The 16164-nt window shown below is 39.7% G+C and overlaps 1 protein-coding gene across 11 annotated transcripts in view; it reads right to left on the reverse strand.

Moving 5' to 3' along the window:
* ARID1B (AT-rich interaction domain 1B) overlaps window positions 1-16164 on the reverse strand; it is a 398476-nt gene that overhangs the window by 77997 nt on the left and 304315 nt on the right. For all 11 annotated transcript variants that reach the window (XM_074333745.2, XM_074333741.2, XM_088795342.1 and 8 more), the window contains one exon: window positions 12127-12216. In XM_074333745.2, the coding sequence (XP_074189846.2) occupies window positions 12127-12216 (90 nt within the window). The remainder of the gene's footprint in view (window positions 1-12126; window positions 12217-16164) is intronic.

A 16164-nucleotide genomic window follows, 5' to 3' on the forward strand; every position in this document is an offset into this window, starting at 1 on the left:
TTCAAATTCTGGATTCACACTTATCGTCAGGTGACTTCAGCTAGTTAATAGTTAAGCCTAAGTTACCTTTTCTGAAAAATGTGGATGACAACTAAGCCTGCCTCATAAGATTAAATGAGAAAATGGCACGTGAAGCATACAGCTCAGCGCTGCACACAGAGGAGAGGCTCACTAAGTGATAACTGTTAGTATTCATATTATTTTTTCTTATAACCTAACATTTATTTCCTGTCTAAATGACTCCAAGTTTCCAAACTAGCCTGCCTTGCCAGGCTCCCCTATAAACCAGTTACCATGGTAAAGACAGAATGGGCTGCAACTGCCTGGACTGTGTGGTTAATTCCCCGAGGTGACGAAGCTGCAGCTGGGAGCCTCCTGGCAAATGGCACAGTGGCCCTGCCCAGGCGGCACGCAGCCCTGTGTCGCTGTGCTGGGCCTGCCTGCCCCACACCTCTGCCACCACAGCCACTGATAGCTGGTGGGGAGCTTGCCTCGCTCAGTTGACTATCCAGAAACCAGTGCCCTTTTCCAGATAGCTACTTCCAGAAATAACTGGCTGACCACGTTATTTGGCTCCGAAAAGCTAAGCTGGTCAGTTTCAGGCCACACACCCAGCGACTACAGTGCTGATTAGTTCTGAGTGGTGTGAGTCTCACTGTACATCCTTCCTGATCTGGCAGATTCCCTGGAGTTTGCCTATTAAGAAAGAGAGAGGAAGAGAGGGAGGCACAGAGGAAGAGAGGGAGGACGGGAGGGAGAAATCAGGATTCCTGTCAAGTGCATGAACAGACTCTGAATGTAAAAGCAAGCGTCTTGACTTTTGGTTACCACTGGATCACAAGCACCCACAACACCTAGCTTGATCAACATTTGTGCAATGGATGAATCAACCCATTAGGGTTCTTTGTAGGGTTTAAAGGGAGACCAGAGTCTGAAGTAAGATTATTCTCTCTCCAGCTATAAACGCTCAAGTTGCTGGCCCAGGAGAAAGGAGTCCTGCTCTTTGGCTGGGGCCTTGTCACGGAGCCCCGGAGCTCGTGTGGTAAGCCCGTCTTGGCCAGGCTTGTTTCGACCACCTAGTAAGAGGGTAATAACTTGCCTTAAAGTGTATTCCAAATTCACATAGTGTTAATTTAGATATTTAATTATAATTTGATACTTTTTTGAATGCTATTTTCTATGTATCCAATAGCTACAGGCAGGACTGGTGGGGTTGCCAGGACCTCACCTGGAGTCACTGAGTCTGCAGCTAAGGACTGTTTGCTTTAGGATCATTCGCCCATGGATATTTATATCAGTACCAATGGAAAATTCCTAGACAAACAATCTATTCTTACTACACAGCAGTATAAGTCATGTTAAGTCAAGTTAGGGAAAAGACTGCTTCAATCCCTGCTATAGAGACCTATGTTCAACACTAAGCCAATGGTTTTCTTTTCTCATTTTTTTAAAATCCTTTCTTTAAAAATGCAAAATTACTATCTTGGAAAACTGGTCTAAGAGAGAATTAGCATTTCTAAGATATTTATCTGTATTATTATTAAATAAGTGAGGTTTTAGGAACTTTCAAATATTTTCTTCAGCACTGTACTATTTGTAGTTTATTAAGTGGATATTTTTCCTGTTTAAAAAATGCTATATCACTGTCTTATTTATAAAAAAGAGAAAATTCTTATAGAAAAGAAAGATCCAGTGTTACTGTCTAAACCTCAGCAGATAAAAAAAAAAAACATTAAAAGCAGTTGACTTACGTAGTCATTATAAACAAATCACATTTTCTATATAGGAGATGAAATGAATACAGAATATTTTTATGCAGGCGGAGTGAAGAAAAATTGTTTACTGGACAAGACAGAGACAGAGTTTACCTTTATATTTAATTGAAAAGCAAACTTAGGCCTTAAGGGCAATTTGGGGATGATATACAGGAAAACAGAAAGGAAAGCTCCATGGATCCAAATGGGCGATGACAGGTTGTCACAGGTCCAAAACAGTCACTGATGGATTTAAGAACCAGCCAATGAAAACACATCCCTGAGTTGAAAGGTAGTAGAAAACTGATTTAGAAATCAAATAAAGAAGGAAACAAAAACAAGAAATTTCAGAAAATTAAAGTGGAAGGCATTTTAACATGGATCTTAGTCTCCAACTGTATATTGTTTCCCTCTTCACATGAGGCAACCAATTCTGCAACAGAAGCATTAGAAACTTTAACTCCTGTTGAAAAAATAGAGTTAAGCACGAAGCCCAAACCATAGCTCACCTACCCATGAAAGAGAAAACAGCAAAGAAAGAGCTCGAGTGCCCAGGCTAATGCAGGACAGCAAGAGAGCAGAGAAGCAATTACAGAAAAATGTGATTTCTCCATCAGAGGTGCGTCTGCAGCTGGCAGAGCTCCAGCATCGTCAGGACATCAACAAAACACCCAAGCTTCCAGCAGCCACCAAAAAAGCAAAGCACGTGTTTCCTTTGGCACACGGACAATTTATTTCCATGTTGGCATCTGTTAAAAATTCACGGAATAACTGCCTTGTTTCTTCAAGCCGGTTCAGTAAAAGCTGTTCCCCCACGTGTGAAATAATGGTCATGCACAGCACCACCTTAGCTGAGAGTCTCCGGCTGCGGACAGGCAGAGTGATTTCTCATCACAAATAGGTGTCAGGGTCCCATTTGGAGAGAAAAATTGATTTTAAAGAATATTCTGGTTACATTTTAATATCTCCAGTGTTTATTTGCCTGCCTGCTTCTCTTCATGATGTGAACTGCTCTGAGGAAGCAGAAACTAATGACCCGTGCGAGGCTGTAACCCAGGCCCCCCAGAGCTCTCACAGCTGTGCTATCAGGTCAGCTGGCAGAACAGCTCCGTCTCCCTTCCCTGCCACCATGGCTCCCGACATTTGGAGGCACAGACGATGCATCTAAGTTGTCCCCATCCACCCCCACAAAACCCTCTCAGCTACTGCCATCATCTATCATTGGGAAAATGAGAGTCAGGGGAGGGATCAGACTGATTACCCAGATGGTATGTGGGGGCAAAATATCTGGCCTTTCCTTGCACAAATCTTGTGAGTTTTAGCTGCAAAAGCCCGCATCAGTGCTGAGGGCAAAGACAGCCGCATGCCTGTCACCATGTGCTGGGAGAAGCAAGGAAACGCCTTTCTCAGACTTTCAACCCAGGCCGCCCGAGTCACTGGTGCCTGATGCTTATGATTAGTACTTGCCCAGTGCTTTGCAATTTGTAACTTCCGGACACATCTGATTCATGGGACAAATTCATGGGACGCTCTGATCCTCACTTTACATACGAGGAAGCAGAGATTTAATTAATTTAATTGTCCAAGGTCACAAAACTAGTTAGTGGTAAACCTAGATATTTTGGTTCCAAATTTCTTGAAGATTAAAAGGAGGAAAAGCCTGTACTATATGAGACAAGGGAATTTTGAGACCAAACAAGGCCACACGGACCTCGTCCTCACAGAGCTCTCGTTGGGGAAGGGGCTCAACTGTTCATCCCAGCAGTGGGTCCCGAGTACTACGAGATGGGGTGTGCGGGGTGCCCGGCCCATGGGGCCACACCGAGATCATTCATTCATTTATTCACTCAGCAAATACAGACTCAATAGGTGCCAGGCCATTGAGGAAATGAAGGATTAGTAAAGACAGGCAAGGGTCCCCCATGCTGCGGTAGAGATGTGGGTGGCAAAAGGGTTGGAAGAGGTTCAGTGTGACGGCAGACTATGTGAGACAGTGGTGTAGTGACAAGGGAGACCGGAAAGGGAGGCTGGGGTGAGATACGGAAAGGCCTCAGAACCAAGCAAATTAGGACAGCCTTTCTCCAAAGGCAAAGGGAGCTGTTGGAGGCTTTATGAAGGGCATGACATGGTCTTATCAGTCTTCTGGAAAGACCATCTGGATGCAGCATGGAAAACAGACTGTACGAGAACAAAGCTGAGGCAGGAAGAATAGCTGGGAGGTTGCTGAAGGTACGTAGGTGGCCTGGGCTAGGGTAGTGACAGTGGGTACCAAGACAGGGGACGTGTGGAAAACATCACATCAGAATGTGATGACTACTGGGGGCCAGATGGGGGAGAAGAATGCATCAAGCATGTCTCCAGCTTTCCGAATCAGGAAACGGGCAGACAGTGGTCTTTCCCTGAGATACAGATCCATAAGGCACAGGAGAAAACACGCAGGGGAGATCACTCAATGTACAACGTTGAATTTACCTAAGATCCAGACGTTCTCAAATACTTTCACTGAAGAATAATGAGCCAATTACAAATGAGTGTTAACTATTAAAAATACAGTTAAGTTGGCAATTCAAAAAAAAAAAAATACTGCATATAACAAAGCTAACAAAACTATGCTTCTTTTAAAATATTCTAAAATTTAGACCAATGATTCCTCAATGAATATAAATCGACTTTTATTGTATGTGATATTTGTTTTCCCAGCTTTTTGGTGACTAGATGTCTGGATAGTAGAGTTAATAGGAATTTAATGATAACTCTAATACAAGTCTTATACTGTTATTTCCTTCATTACTGACTAGCTTTGGCGTGGTCCACCACCCAGCCCAGAGTTCTGAGGCTGAAGAAATTAGAAACGGCTTCCCAGATATTCTCTCTTGTATATAACCTCCCATTTGAGTTCATTTTCATCTGTCACGGATTATAAAAAAAAGGGATCCTCAATTAAGAGCAGAGGCTAAATTAATTGCATCTGGGGGTGGGGGCAGACTCATTAATGCCTCAGCACATTGATCTACTATACATACACAGCAATACATGAGGAAAGTGATGCGTTTTCTCTTTTGACAATACCCTTATGCTGCAAAGCAGCATCATTTTATATTTAGTATGCTTACAATAGAAATAAAAACACCTTTGTATAAAAGGTAGACTAGGAGAACATTTTTTGACAACCAGTATACCCAATGAAATATTTCACCACCTGCAGATTTACTATCCTACTTAAAACTGAGAGAGCCCAATAGAAAGAGAAACGAAGTAATTTCTGTAGTTTGTGAAAACAGAAAAAAAGCTTACATCCTAATTCTAACTCCTTAACAATTATCTTGGTGGCCTCCTTCATTTTTGTACCACCAAGTTAATCTGTTCTTGACCATTAAGGAGTTAGATCAATTCAGATAGTCAAAATAATTTTTAAAATATCAAAACCAATTTTTCCTGTAAATATCACTATGAAACCGCTAGGAGCATTAAGACGTTTTCACAAATTTTACTTATTTTCATCTAAATATCCCTGGTCATAAAGAGCATGGTTGCGTGGGGCCTGGGGGTAGGCGGAGGTGGCCCCTGGACAATTCATTTAGGGCCAGGCTCCAGGTGTGAGGACTCCAGCTCAGACTGGCACAGTATCTGTCTGCTTGTAGACACACATCTGGGAGGCATGGAGGGCAGAAGGGGTACCGTCAATCTGGTACCAAATGCCAACAGAGTTTTAATAGAGAGAAAACACATTCGCACAGCAAATGACCTACATGGTAAAACCAAAAGAAGACTTAATACGGTAAGCCTTCCTAATGTAATAATAAGAAGTACCGTGTTTCCCTGAAAATAAGACCTAGCCGGACCATCAGCTCTAATGTGTCTTTTGGAGCAAAATTAATGTAAGACCTGGTATTATTTTATACTATATTGTATTAATTATATATTGTTATTGTATTATACTGGGTCTTATGTAAGACCGGTCTTACATTATATTAAAACAAGACCGGGTCTTATATTAATTTTTGCTCCAAAAGACGCATGAGAGCTGATGGTCCGGCTAGGTCTTATTTTCGGGGAAACATGGTATTTTCCTCTTTGGCTGTTCTGTGCTCTAAAACGATTTGAAACTTCTGAATGGGTGTAAAGCTGAATTATTTTGCATCGTCTAGCTTCATCTTTGTTGCGCGTCTATTGTACACGAGGCTGTTGGACACACAGGGACGCAGAGCACAAACGAGATTCGCTCCAGCCCCCACGAGCTCAGTCTAATGTGTAGTGAGACTCTGCACTGATTTTAAGAGGTCACTTTGCCCTTGGCATTAACAACTAAGAGAAAGATTTACCCTAAGCAAACAGAATGCCTAGAAATTTGACAAGGAGGTCTATTCAGACTTTGAAAAGAGGCTAAAAATACAACATTAAAGAGTGGGAATAAAATTACACCAAGGCAGTTAACATTTGGGATTAATAGAAGCAAAAATACGAGAACAATGAAGACATATTCTAGTAGATCGACCCACATTAACACATGGAAGTTTGAAATCTCGTACTTTTGAAGCACAGAAATTCTGATTTACCTTTTGTGTAGTGTGTGCACACGCACACACACACACACACACACACACACACATCTAAATACCTGACCCCACCCCATCTGCTACACACTTTTTCTGGATAATGTCACTATTTATATTTATAAAAACGGAGCTACTGATAAATATCACTGTGAAGCTCACATTCCAAACCTGAGAGCGCTGCCATTCTTCTGATACACAGCTGTCAAGCGCTAAGTTTGGTTTAAATACTTTAGGGGTATAAAACTGCAAAAGTTTGTAATTTTTCTCTGTGTTCTGCATCTACCGAGTAAATACATGACGCGTCTGGCTTGTCTGATTTTGGTCCCACAGTAAAAGCCGATTCGCAATCAGGTACAGTAAGCCTGTATGCTTCCACTACCACTTTGTTTAAACAGGAGAGAGAGAGAAAAGAAGGCTGTTAGGTAGGTGGACAAGAATGAAGGTTGGGGTGGGGTGCTCTTCAATAATTCCGGCACATTTCACCCAGGGTACCCTCTGTACAGACCTGACGGTCACAGAATGGTGCCACGGAAGCGCCTCCAGCTACAGAAGGCATTCCTGGCACACCACGCTCCTGCAGCAGCGTCAGTTCTGTTTGCAATCCGTGTCCAAAAGGGAAAGTTCTTAGTGGCTCTGCCTTCGTGTATCTCAAGGACTAATTAAATCCTCATTACTACCTTCTAATTATTCAAATACTATGGGATTACACTAAGGAAGTCCCTGCTGGCGCGCCAGATGAAAAGGGTTAAATAACCTATGTTGATTTTGAGAATCCAGATCTAGTTCAGACCTTCAGAAAACCACCGGCATTAACATGAATATTTAACTAGACACCACTGTGAAAATTAAAAGGGAATTCAATTAAAAGGTTTTCAAAAAATTAATTCTGACCTCTCTACATCTGCCCAAATAAATAAGCCCTCTTGAAACGTTTTCACCTAATTGTTAATCCAATAAACTAGAAGGGCATTTGTGAGGTTCATTAAGCTTAACATTTTACAGGGGTTAAAAATGGGATCATTTTGATGTTAATAATAATTATACAAATTTATCCACTCAGATGATTATTCCATATTCGCTCCAAGCCCTCTTGGAACAAAATCAACAACAACACATTCATAAGCCGTTTCCTATTGCTCTTTGCAAATTTTAAGATACATGTACCATGTTTCCCCAAAAATAAGACGTAGCCGGACTGTCAGCTCCTGATGGGTCTTTTGGAGCAAAAATTAACATAAGACCTGGTCTTACTTTACTATACGACCAGGTCTTATAATATAATACAATATAATACAATATAATATAATATAATATAATATAATATAATATAATATAATATAATATAATATAATACAATATAATATAATATAATAATATAATACAATATAATACTGGGTCTTAAATTAATTTTTGCTCCAAAAGACACATTAGAGCTAATGGTCCGGCTAGGTCTTATTTTCGGGGAAACACAGTATATTAAAGATTAAGAAATAAGGATGGGGTGGCCAGTTAGCTCAGTTGGTTAGAGTGCAGTGCTCATAACACCAACGTCACAGGTTCGATTCCCGTATGGGCCAGTGAGCTGCACCATCCACAACTGGATGAAACAACAGCTTGACTTGGAGCTGACAGGTCCTGGAAAAACACACTGTTCTCCAATATTTCTCAATAAAAATTTCAAAAAAAAGAAAAAAGAAAGAAAGAAACAAGAGGATAAAACTAATCTAAACTTGTTAGCTACAATTTTCTTGTAAAATTTACTTCAGTATTTTAGGATTTTCTGAACGAACACTTCCAATGCTTAGGTAGCACAATTTATACTACTTGATTTTTTTTTTTTTTTTTTTTTTGGTGAGGTGCTTTAATAGCAATTCTGTATGTCTTTATATGAGGTCTACAGAGAAGGTTTAGTTTAAAATAAAAACCAATGGCAAATGTGTTACAGAATACTAAGCTGAAGTTTTGTCCTTTTTTCTTTTAAAGGTATAAAGAATGAAGAAGTTAAGCCCAAAGAATTTGAACTAATTGTCTTTTTAAGTTAGTAAGAAGTACCAGCATTCATATAAAATGCAAACAGGAGAGTATTAAATCAAGAGTACTCAATCCTCCATATGGGAAAGTAGATGAAAAAATAGAGGAGCCAATACTACGTAAGAATAAAGAGGTCAGTAAATATCTAAAGTGTGTCCTTTCTTTTTGCAACCAAGACGGCTGTTACTTACTTGCACATATACGTTTATAGATGGAAAATATAAAACGACAGAAACTCAGTTATTTCTGACTATATATAATGTGCGGAAATAGATTTGTGACTGATTCCTTTGACAAACTCAATCTAGAACCTCCAGAGAAGGAGGATGTTAAACTGCAGATGGGGATGGGGGTGGGGAAACTGCAGGGCCACGAGCCATCTGGGCCATGCACTGACTCTGTACTCAACCTTGGGAAGAGGAGGTGCCTTTGCAGTTGCCAGTGTGATTCAGATGCTAGGACAGACTCAGGTCTGCAGAATTCTCCTAAACAGAGTGCACAATTTTTCAATAAATGAATTCTTCCTGATTGAGGATACAAGGACCAAGCAGGAAGGAACGATGGCAGAACCAAGTTCAGCTTCTTGGGCCTGGAGGGACCTAGGCTCTAGGTTTGTATGTCAGACCCCCCATGAGGACTCTGGGGAGTACCCAGAAAACTGCATCTCCAAACAGGAGTAGGCTGCATCTCTTGCTTTGTGTAGTTAGTTGTCTCTGGGCAAGTGTGTTTCTAGATTCTTTGACATTAAAGAAAATCTATCTCCTGTGGATACGTTAAAGAAAATGCGTGTATTTGTGGAATCTTTCTTAATCTTATTATTAAAAGAAAATAAATGTAAAAGGAACTAACTATTCAATTTGGTGATTCTAGCATTGAGTAGTACAGAAGCTATGTTCTTGTCTTTAATGGTTCATGGTTTCTGACAAAGAGTGTATATTTTTTAATAAGATGCTAACTCACCAATATATTTTTTTCTCTCTGCTTCTTTCATCACTTCCCTAAATAAGGGGGGAGATAAATCAATTGCAAAGGTATAAATGAAGTTAAATTAATTTCAAAACATGGGAGTCAACACTGGAGAATTTTCTAGCAAGTATTTTCTTAGATCTACTTTGCACTGTAGGCATTGTTGGTACACATCCAATGATGGTAAAAACAAACAAGAAAACCGTTTTTATTATTGTACCAAAGCATTGGAATGACTGTGTCATTTGCCATTAAAACATCTGATCAAATGTCATTAGGACCTAACATTCCTTCCTAGATTTTAACAAATAACAAAGCCATTTAAAAAAATTCTTGCTACCCAACTTTTAAGGAAAGTTGGCAAAGCATCATCTAAAACTCTTTCTGAAATATGAAGTTTTCCTTTTCGGGGGGTTGCCCAACCAACAAAAGGCACACAAAGGATGCATATAATGTCTCTAGCACAGTCTTCCAGAGAAAGTTTGGAAACATGTTAATAAATTCAGGTTTAGCAAATTATAAAATTTATATTTGCTATTTGAAGGGCCTGGTCATTATAACTACACAGATTGTTATGTATCCATTATGTGACCAAAACCACACTACATATAATAAAGATAATCAGAGGGAAAAAAGAACTCATCACCATCGTGGTCTCCACATAGCGACATCATAGGACTACCCTAGGTTTAGCCATGCAAATATCCATCTTCACTTAAGTTAAAAGTTTAATTTAACTATGATTCCTCATGCTTGACATTTGGTTTTCTACATTTTCAAATTTCTTAAACACGTTATCAATTGGAAGGGGATGGGGAAGATGTTGTTGGAAGATCTGGGAGGGGTTTCTCTTGTTAGTTCTTAGTGATAAAGGTTAGACTTGCAGTACTTTCAAATAAGGCACGTCTTATCCTTTAGTGCTTGCAAAAGAAGCAGAATTCTCCCAGTGGGATGAGGTTACAGGGTCATGGTGCGGTTTAAATGAAATAACACACATCTTCAGCTTAGCTCTGGGTCTGGCCTGAGCAGGCTTTCAGTGCAGGATAATTTCTTTAGTCCTTTTTTTCTCTACTCCCCTGACTCAGCAACACATGTAGGTGAAACCCATGGCCAGGAAAGGGAGCTTGGGGAGAATACCCCTTGCATGGCCTAGTGAGCTCTCCACGGACTTCTGTAATGTCTTCCAGACGACCAGCACTGCATGAGGAATTAACACAAAACAAGCAATCTATAATAAAGAGGATGTGAGGTACAAGACTGATTTATAGGAGGTCACAGTGAAAAGTTTAGAGAAACAAATGCACACATCGCACAATTAGTATCGTTAGAAAGCAGTGGTTCTCAAAGTATGGCCCTCAGATCAGCAGCAGCAGCAATACCTGCGAACTCGTCAGAAATGTAGATTTTCAGTGTCCCACCCCAGACCCACCGGCTCAGAAGTCTGGGGTGTGCCCTCGCAATCTCTCTGAACACGCTCTCCCAGCCATTCTTGCGCACCCTAAACTTTGAAAACCATCAGCCATTCCATTATTAAAACATACTGTGGTATCTTGGTATGGGAATGAAAGTATTAACTATACATTAAATTATAATAAAAAAGTTAAACATGTAAAAGTGTTAGGAAATGAAAATTTCATTTTATTTCTCGTAAACATTTCATTTCAACACAAATGATGTGTAGAGCAGGTTAATCGGTCTTTTCACTCGCATTACTTTCTAAATACTGTGGTTCTGAGTTTTTAACACGCAAAATAACTAAAACCTTCTACTTCCAATAGAAGCAAGTAATCATCTGTATAAATCATACAGAAATAATTATAAACATTAGGAGTCAGGAACCTTTAATACCAGCTACCAAGCTACCGACTTCTGTCTTCTGGGCGAGTGTGAGAGAAGGTGGGGAGTGAAGAAAGTGGCATGTTTCGTGGCTGGGATGGGCATTCCCTGACTCTCAGGCACTGAGGAGAGACTTGGCACCGCACTAGATGGTGCACTAGGCTTGTAAACTCTGGTCAACACTAACCTGGATTAAAATTGCTACACCACCACCAACAAACGTACCTTGACTACCAAAAGGGAGGAAGAAGACAGAGGTAAACAAACGAAGGCTGAAGGCAATAATATTTGGAGGTCAACATGCAGAGCGGAGCTGAAGGTCAAAGGGTTTGCAGATGTGGGCCAACCGGAATGTTCAAGGGCTTCAGGAAAAGCCCAAGTTCTTTTTTTCTGGCTCTGGCACTAAATCGCCTCTGAGAATGAAGAAGTCCTAAGAAGAACCTCTACAGTCCTTAGTTTCTTTATTATAAATGGAGGTGACTGGACTCTATGATCTTTCAAGTCCGCTCCAGTTCTAAAATCCTACAATGTTATAACACAAGGTCTGACTATGTGTTTAAATTTTTAATATTAAATATCATGGAACAAATAATTGATCAAAACAGCTAAACATACACACACTCTAACAGTTTACTTCACTAGAACCAATATCCAAATTGAATCATTAAGAATCATTTTTACACAGCTAGATCAAATATCAGACTACAGTCATGTATGAATTATGCTTCATGGTTCTATGTGGACATATATATTCTTTGAGTCTTGAATTGTGCTTTGATAAAACTTCACCCAATCTGTAAGAATGCATCCTTCTTTTCCATATTTGTTGTTACATGTAGGTTCTTGTTTATTTCACTCATCTGATGAGGAAACATAATATCCTTTAAAAAATTACCTATAAGGATATGCACAGGTAAGCAAATTCATACAAGCCTCATAGACTTAACACACAAAGGTATGTAAGATACAGGTTGCAGACTTACCTCTTTCCTGTGGCATTGGTGACTGGCTCAAGGCAGGATGGGAACTAGATTCCGACTGGCTCCCGGGTGGCTGAGGAGGCATCTGACTGCCTGTAAAACACAGGAGGGAAACCTTTTGCATTAATATTGCAGTTGTGCAAAATGAAGACGTAGTTACATGTATTTCATCTTTATTGTCACAAATATGGCCCCTACACAGAAAAAGACATAGCTCAAAAAGCATGATATTTCACCCTTTCTGTGTGTGTGTGTGTGTGTGTGTGTGTAAAACGAAGATGAAACACGCATAAACATATTTAGCAAACGACCTCCAAAAAAGTTCAATTTCTTACTGGATGAGCTCCCAAACTCACAGATAAATCAATTAGTAGCTGAAATCCCCTGACACACACTTCTTTAATGCATTAACAAAATCCAAGACGGATGAACTGAACTCATCCTCCTGAGTTTGAACTAGTCTCGAAGTGGGCAGGCATGCATAGTGACCCACAATTTTTCATTGTTAATATTTGTTCAACGTAGTAATAGCAACTGATGTGTAAAAAAAAATTATAATTAATCAGATTCAACATAAACTTATGAGAAGACATCTATTAAAAACATAAAACATAGGACTATAAAATGTAGTGTATGTTAGCACTAAAGAAATATTATTCCGCATCTCTTTTGATCTTTACTGCTAATAAAGCAATAGCACAGATTTAGCAACTATTTGACTTCCATTTATTTAATGCGTGCTCAATTTGTTCTTTCAAACTATAATGTACGCTCCTTGAAAGAGGAATCGTGTCTTTTACTCCTTTAATCCTTCTAGTAGCACAACAAATGTTTAATAAATCTTGGTTATTTAATGGTCCTTAACCTAATATGAATTAAAGGAAAAGATACTTATTATTTTACTAATTAAAGAGAGACAATGAGTCATGTGAAGGAAGGAGACAGGATTTTGAAATTTAAGAATCATCAGAGGTACTTTGAGATCTCAACTCATTTTCTGGCTCAGACGTTCAGACGCATTTCTAAGACTAAAAATAAAGAATAAAAAAAGGCAGTTGAACTTAGCACAGTCCTAAGGCACACGCTCTCATGGCATGGGGACCAGCTATTTTATCTTCTAACTTCTCCCTTTGCTTAAAATGAGTTAGCAAGACAGAAATATACATACATACACACATACATACATACACACATACACACACACACACACACACACACACACACACACATACACATACATCTCCCTGTGTAGCCCTCTGGTGTAGAGTCCGTGATCATGTCAGAACAAGCTAATAACTGCTTTGACACCACAGGACCTACTCCTCCACAGTTTTGTACATTACATTTGAGTAGAGAAGGAAATTAATGTGCTGAAGATTAGCACCAATTCACCCTGGTGAAGGTCATGATGCAGAGCCCGGTATTACACACCGCACAGCAACCCTTTCGCAGTTCTGCATCTGTGAGGCCAGGCAGCCCCTGCACAGCCCAGCAGGAGCTCGGTCCCCAGAGTCTCTGAGGACTGTCACTCATGCTAATTCTAATAACGGTGACAGCCAGAGAGGCAGGGAGATGATTTTCCATTTAGATAACAGCTAGAAATAGTTGTTAAAATGTAACTATAAAAATTCTCAAATTGTTTTTGAGAGTTTAGGCTTCTCACATTGAGAAAAGAATGGAAAACTTATGTGTTTCTTCTGAGTGCTCCGCGGTTCAACGGCCACTCTTTCTCAGTGAAAGTGAAAACCAAGACCTGAACTGATAGACACTAAAAAACGCTGCACTGCAAAACCACTAGGAGTCATTCCCCAGATTCCAGCCGCGGCTAGGGGATGAAGGGACCAGACAAACAGCACAGGATTGGGTTAACCAGCCTTTTACTCCTCGGTATTTGTAGTAAATGAGCATTACCAGCAACTCATTCAACGTAATGTAAAAAACACTTAACATGCGGGATGAAAACAATCTGAAGGGCAAACACTGGTCCTCGACTTGGCAACAGATACACAAAAGTGGCTGAGTGTCCTCAGGGTCCCATGCTCCCTATGGAACACCCCAAGGCCCCAGTCTACAGTCCATGTAGAAATTTAAAGCACTCTGCAGCCAAATCCTGACTTTTGAAAATGTCCCTGGGGCATCAACTGCACTAAGACAGGAAGTGCTTACATGATAATGATTGTTTCTGCATGACAGGCTGGACTCAGAGGCTCATGACAGTAAAAACAAACAGTAATTCTCCTTACACAGGACACACCACTTACACTATGTACGCCCTAGGCACTGCTCTTACATGCAACATTTCCACTAAAACACAAAGGCTCTGAGAAACCCATCTCGTGAATGCAGAAAACACTGCCACATCCAAGCAGCACTACTAGTTGTTTGGTGCAATTCTAACAGATATCTCGCTAAAGAAATGAGAAAATTCGGTTATTAAATCCATCCCTTAAAGAAACAATCAAGAACCTTTTCATGGTAAAGACAGATTTGCCCAAACTGTTCTCAATTCTCCATGTGCTTTTACCGCCGTCTTTCCAGCGCCAGTTTCAGTTAAGATATAACTTCATCCTCCATAAGTACAGTCATAGCAGGTGATGACTCAGAAAACATTTTGATAAATACAGTACGGAAGACTCATTTGTGGCCAACGTCCATCTAAAGATGACCGTTCAGAGCCCTTTGAACCAAATGAATCAAGTAAAGACCTTCAAAACCATAGACTTTTATATGATTTATGTTTGTCAGAAGTAAAACATTCTAAGCAAAGTTTGGTAATTATTTAAAACTATTGCCATGCATAGTGAACAAACCAACTTTATGAATAGGCTTTAACATTAAAACTGAGTTTTTAAACAAAGCCCATGTTTTCCCCTCATCTATGTTTATAATGACATTAAGCACAACGGAAAAAAAATTACAACTGGAAAAACCTATGTTGGGAGTGAGAATAAATTTTACCACTTTACACCTATGTATTTGTTCTTCAATAACCACTTACTTTTTATTTTTGATGCTCAGCACAAATCTATACTATGATTTTTTACATATAAAAACAACTTAATTTTCATTTGTTTTAGACTTAAAGTTGTAAAACCAGAACAAGGAGTCCCCTGAGATCCCTTAGCCCACCTCCCCTAGTGTTCACATCTTATATAACCACAATATAATTAACATGAAGAACTTACCAGGGTATAATATTATTAACTAAAGATCTTATTTTAATTACACCAAATTTTCCACTTAATGTCTGTTTTTCTGTTCTAGGATCTCACGTGGCTCTTAGTTGTCATCTCTCCTTAGTCTCCTCCAGTCATTAAAGACTCAGTCTTTCTTTCTTCCTATGACCTTGACACTTTTTGAAGAGTGTTCCTCAATTTGGTTCAGTCTGGTATGTTTTCATCACGGTAATGAGGTTATTCATTTTGGGAAGTGCACCACTAAATGTCACGTCCTTCTTGGTTCATTCTGTCTAGGGGGACGTTTCATTTCTGGTGGTTTACCTTCCTTACTTGGTAAAGTTGGTGTCTACCAAGTTCCTCCAATACAGTTACTATTTTGCTCCTTGTAGCTGATTAAGCCTCTTTGGGGAGGTATTTGAGACTGCAAATCCCGTCTCCTCAAACTCGCACCCACTAATCTTTGCATCCCTTAGACAATCTTGTCTGCAACATTTATTACAGTGGTGTTTGCTAACGGTGAGTCTTTACTTCTTTCCTTCCACATTTATTAATGAGAGTCAATTGTGAGGAAGCACTCTCTCTTCTTCCCCATTTGTGTATGTATTTATTAGACTATTTCTGTCTATCTACATGGACTCACTCTAGCAGACACGTTATATGATGACCTCCTGTGAGTCAGTCTTGTGTAATCTCCACTGAGGGCAGAACCTGTGACTTGGTTTCTAATCAAAGAATGTAACAAAAATGATGGAATACCACTCCTACAATTATGTTATATGGCAATATTAAAGGGATTTTGCAAGTCTTCAATCACTGTCTCTGAAATAACCAAAAGGGAGACGATCCTGGGTTGGCCTGAGTT

This window comes from Rhinolophus sinicus, chromosome 2 (assembly GCF_057876585.1).
Source record: "Rhinolophus sinicus isolate RSI-liver-muscle chromosome 2, RSI-T2T, whole genome shotgun sequence".
Lineage (NCBI taxonomy): Eukaryota > Metazoa > Chordata > Mammalia > Chiroptera > Rhinolophidae > Rhinolophus > Rhinolophus sinicus.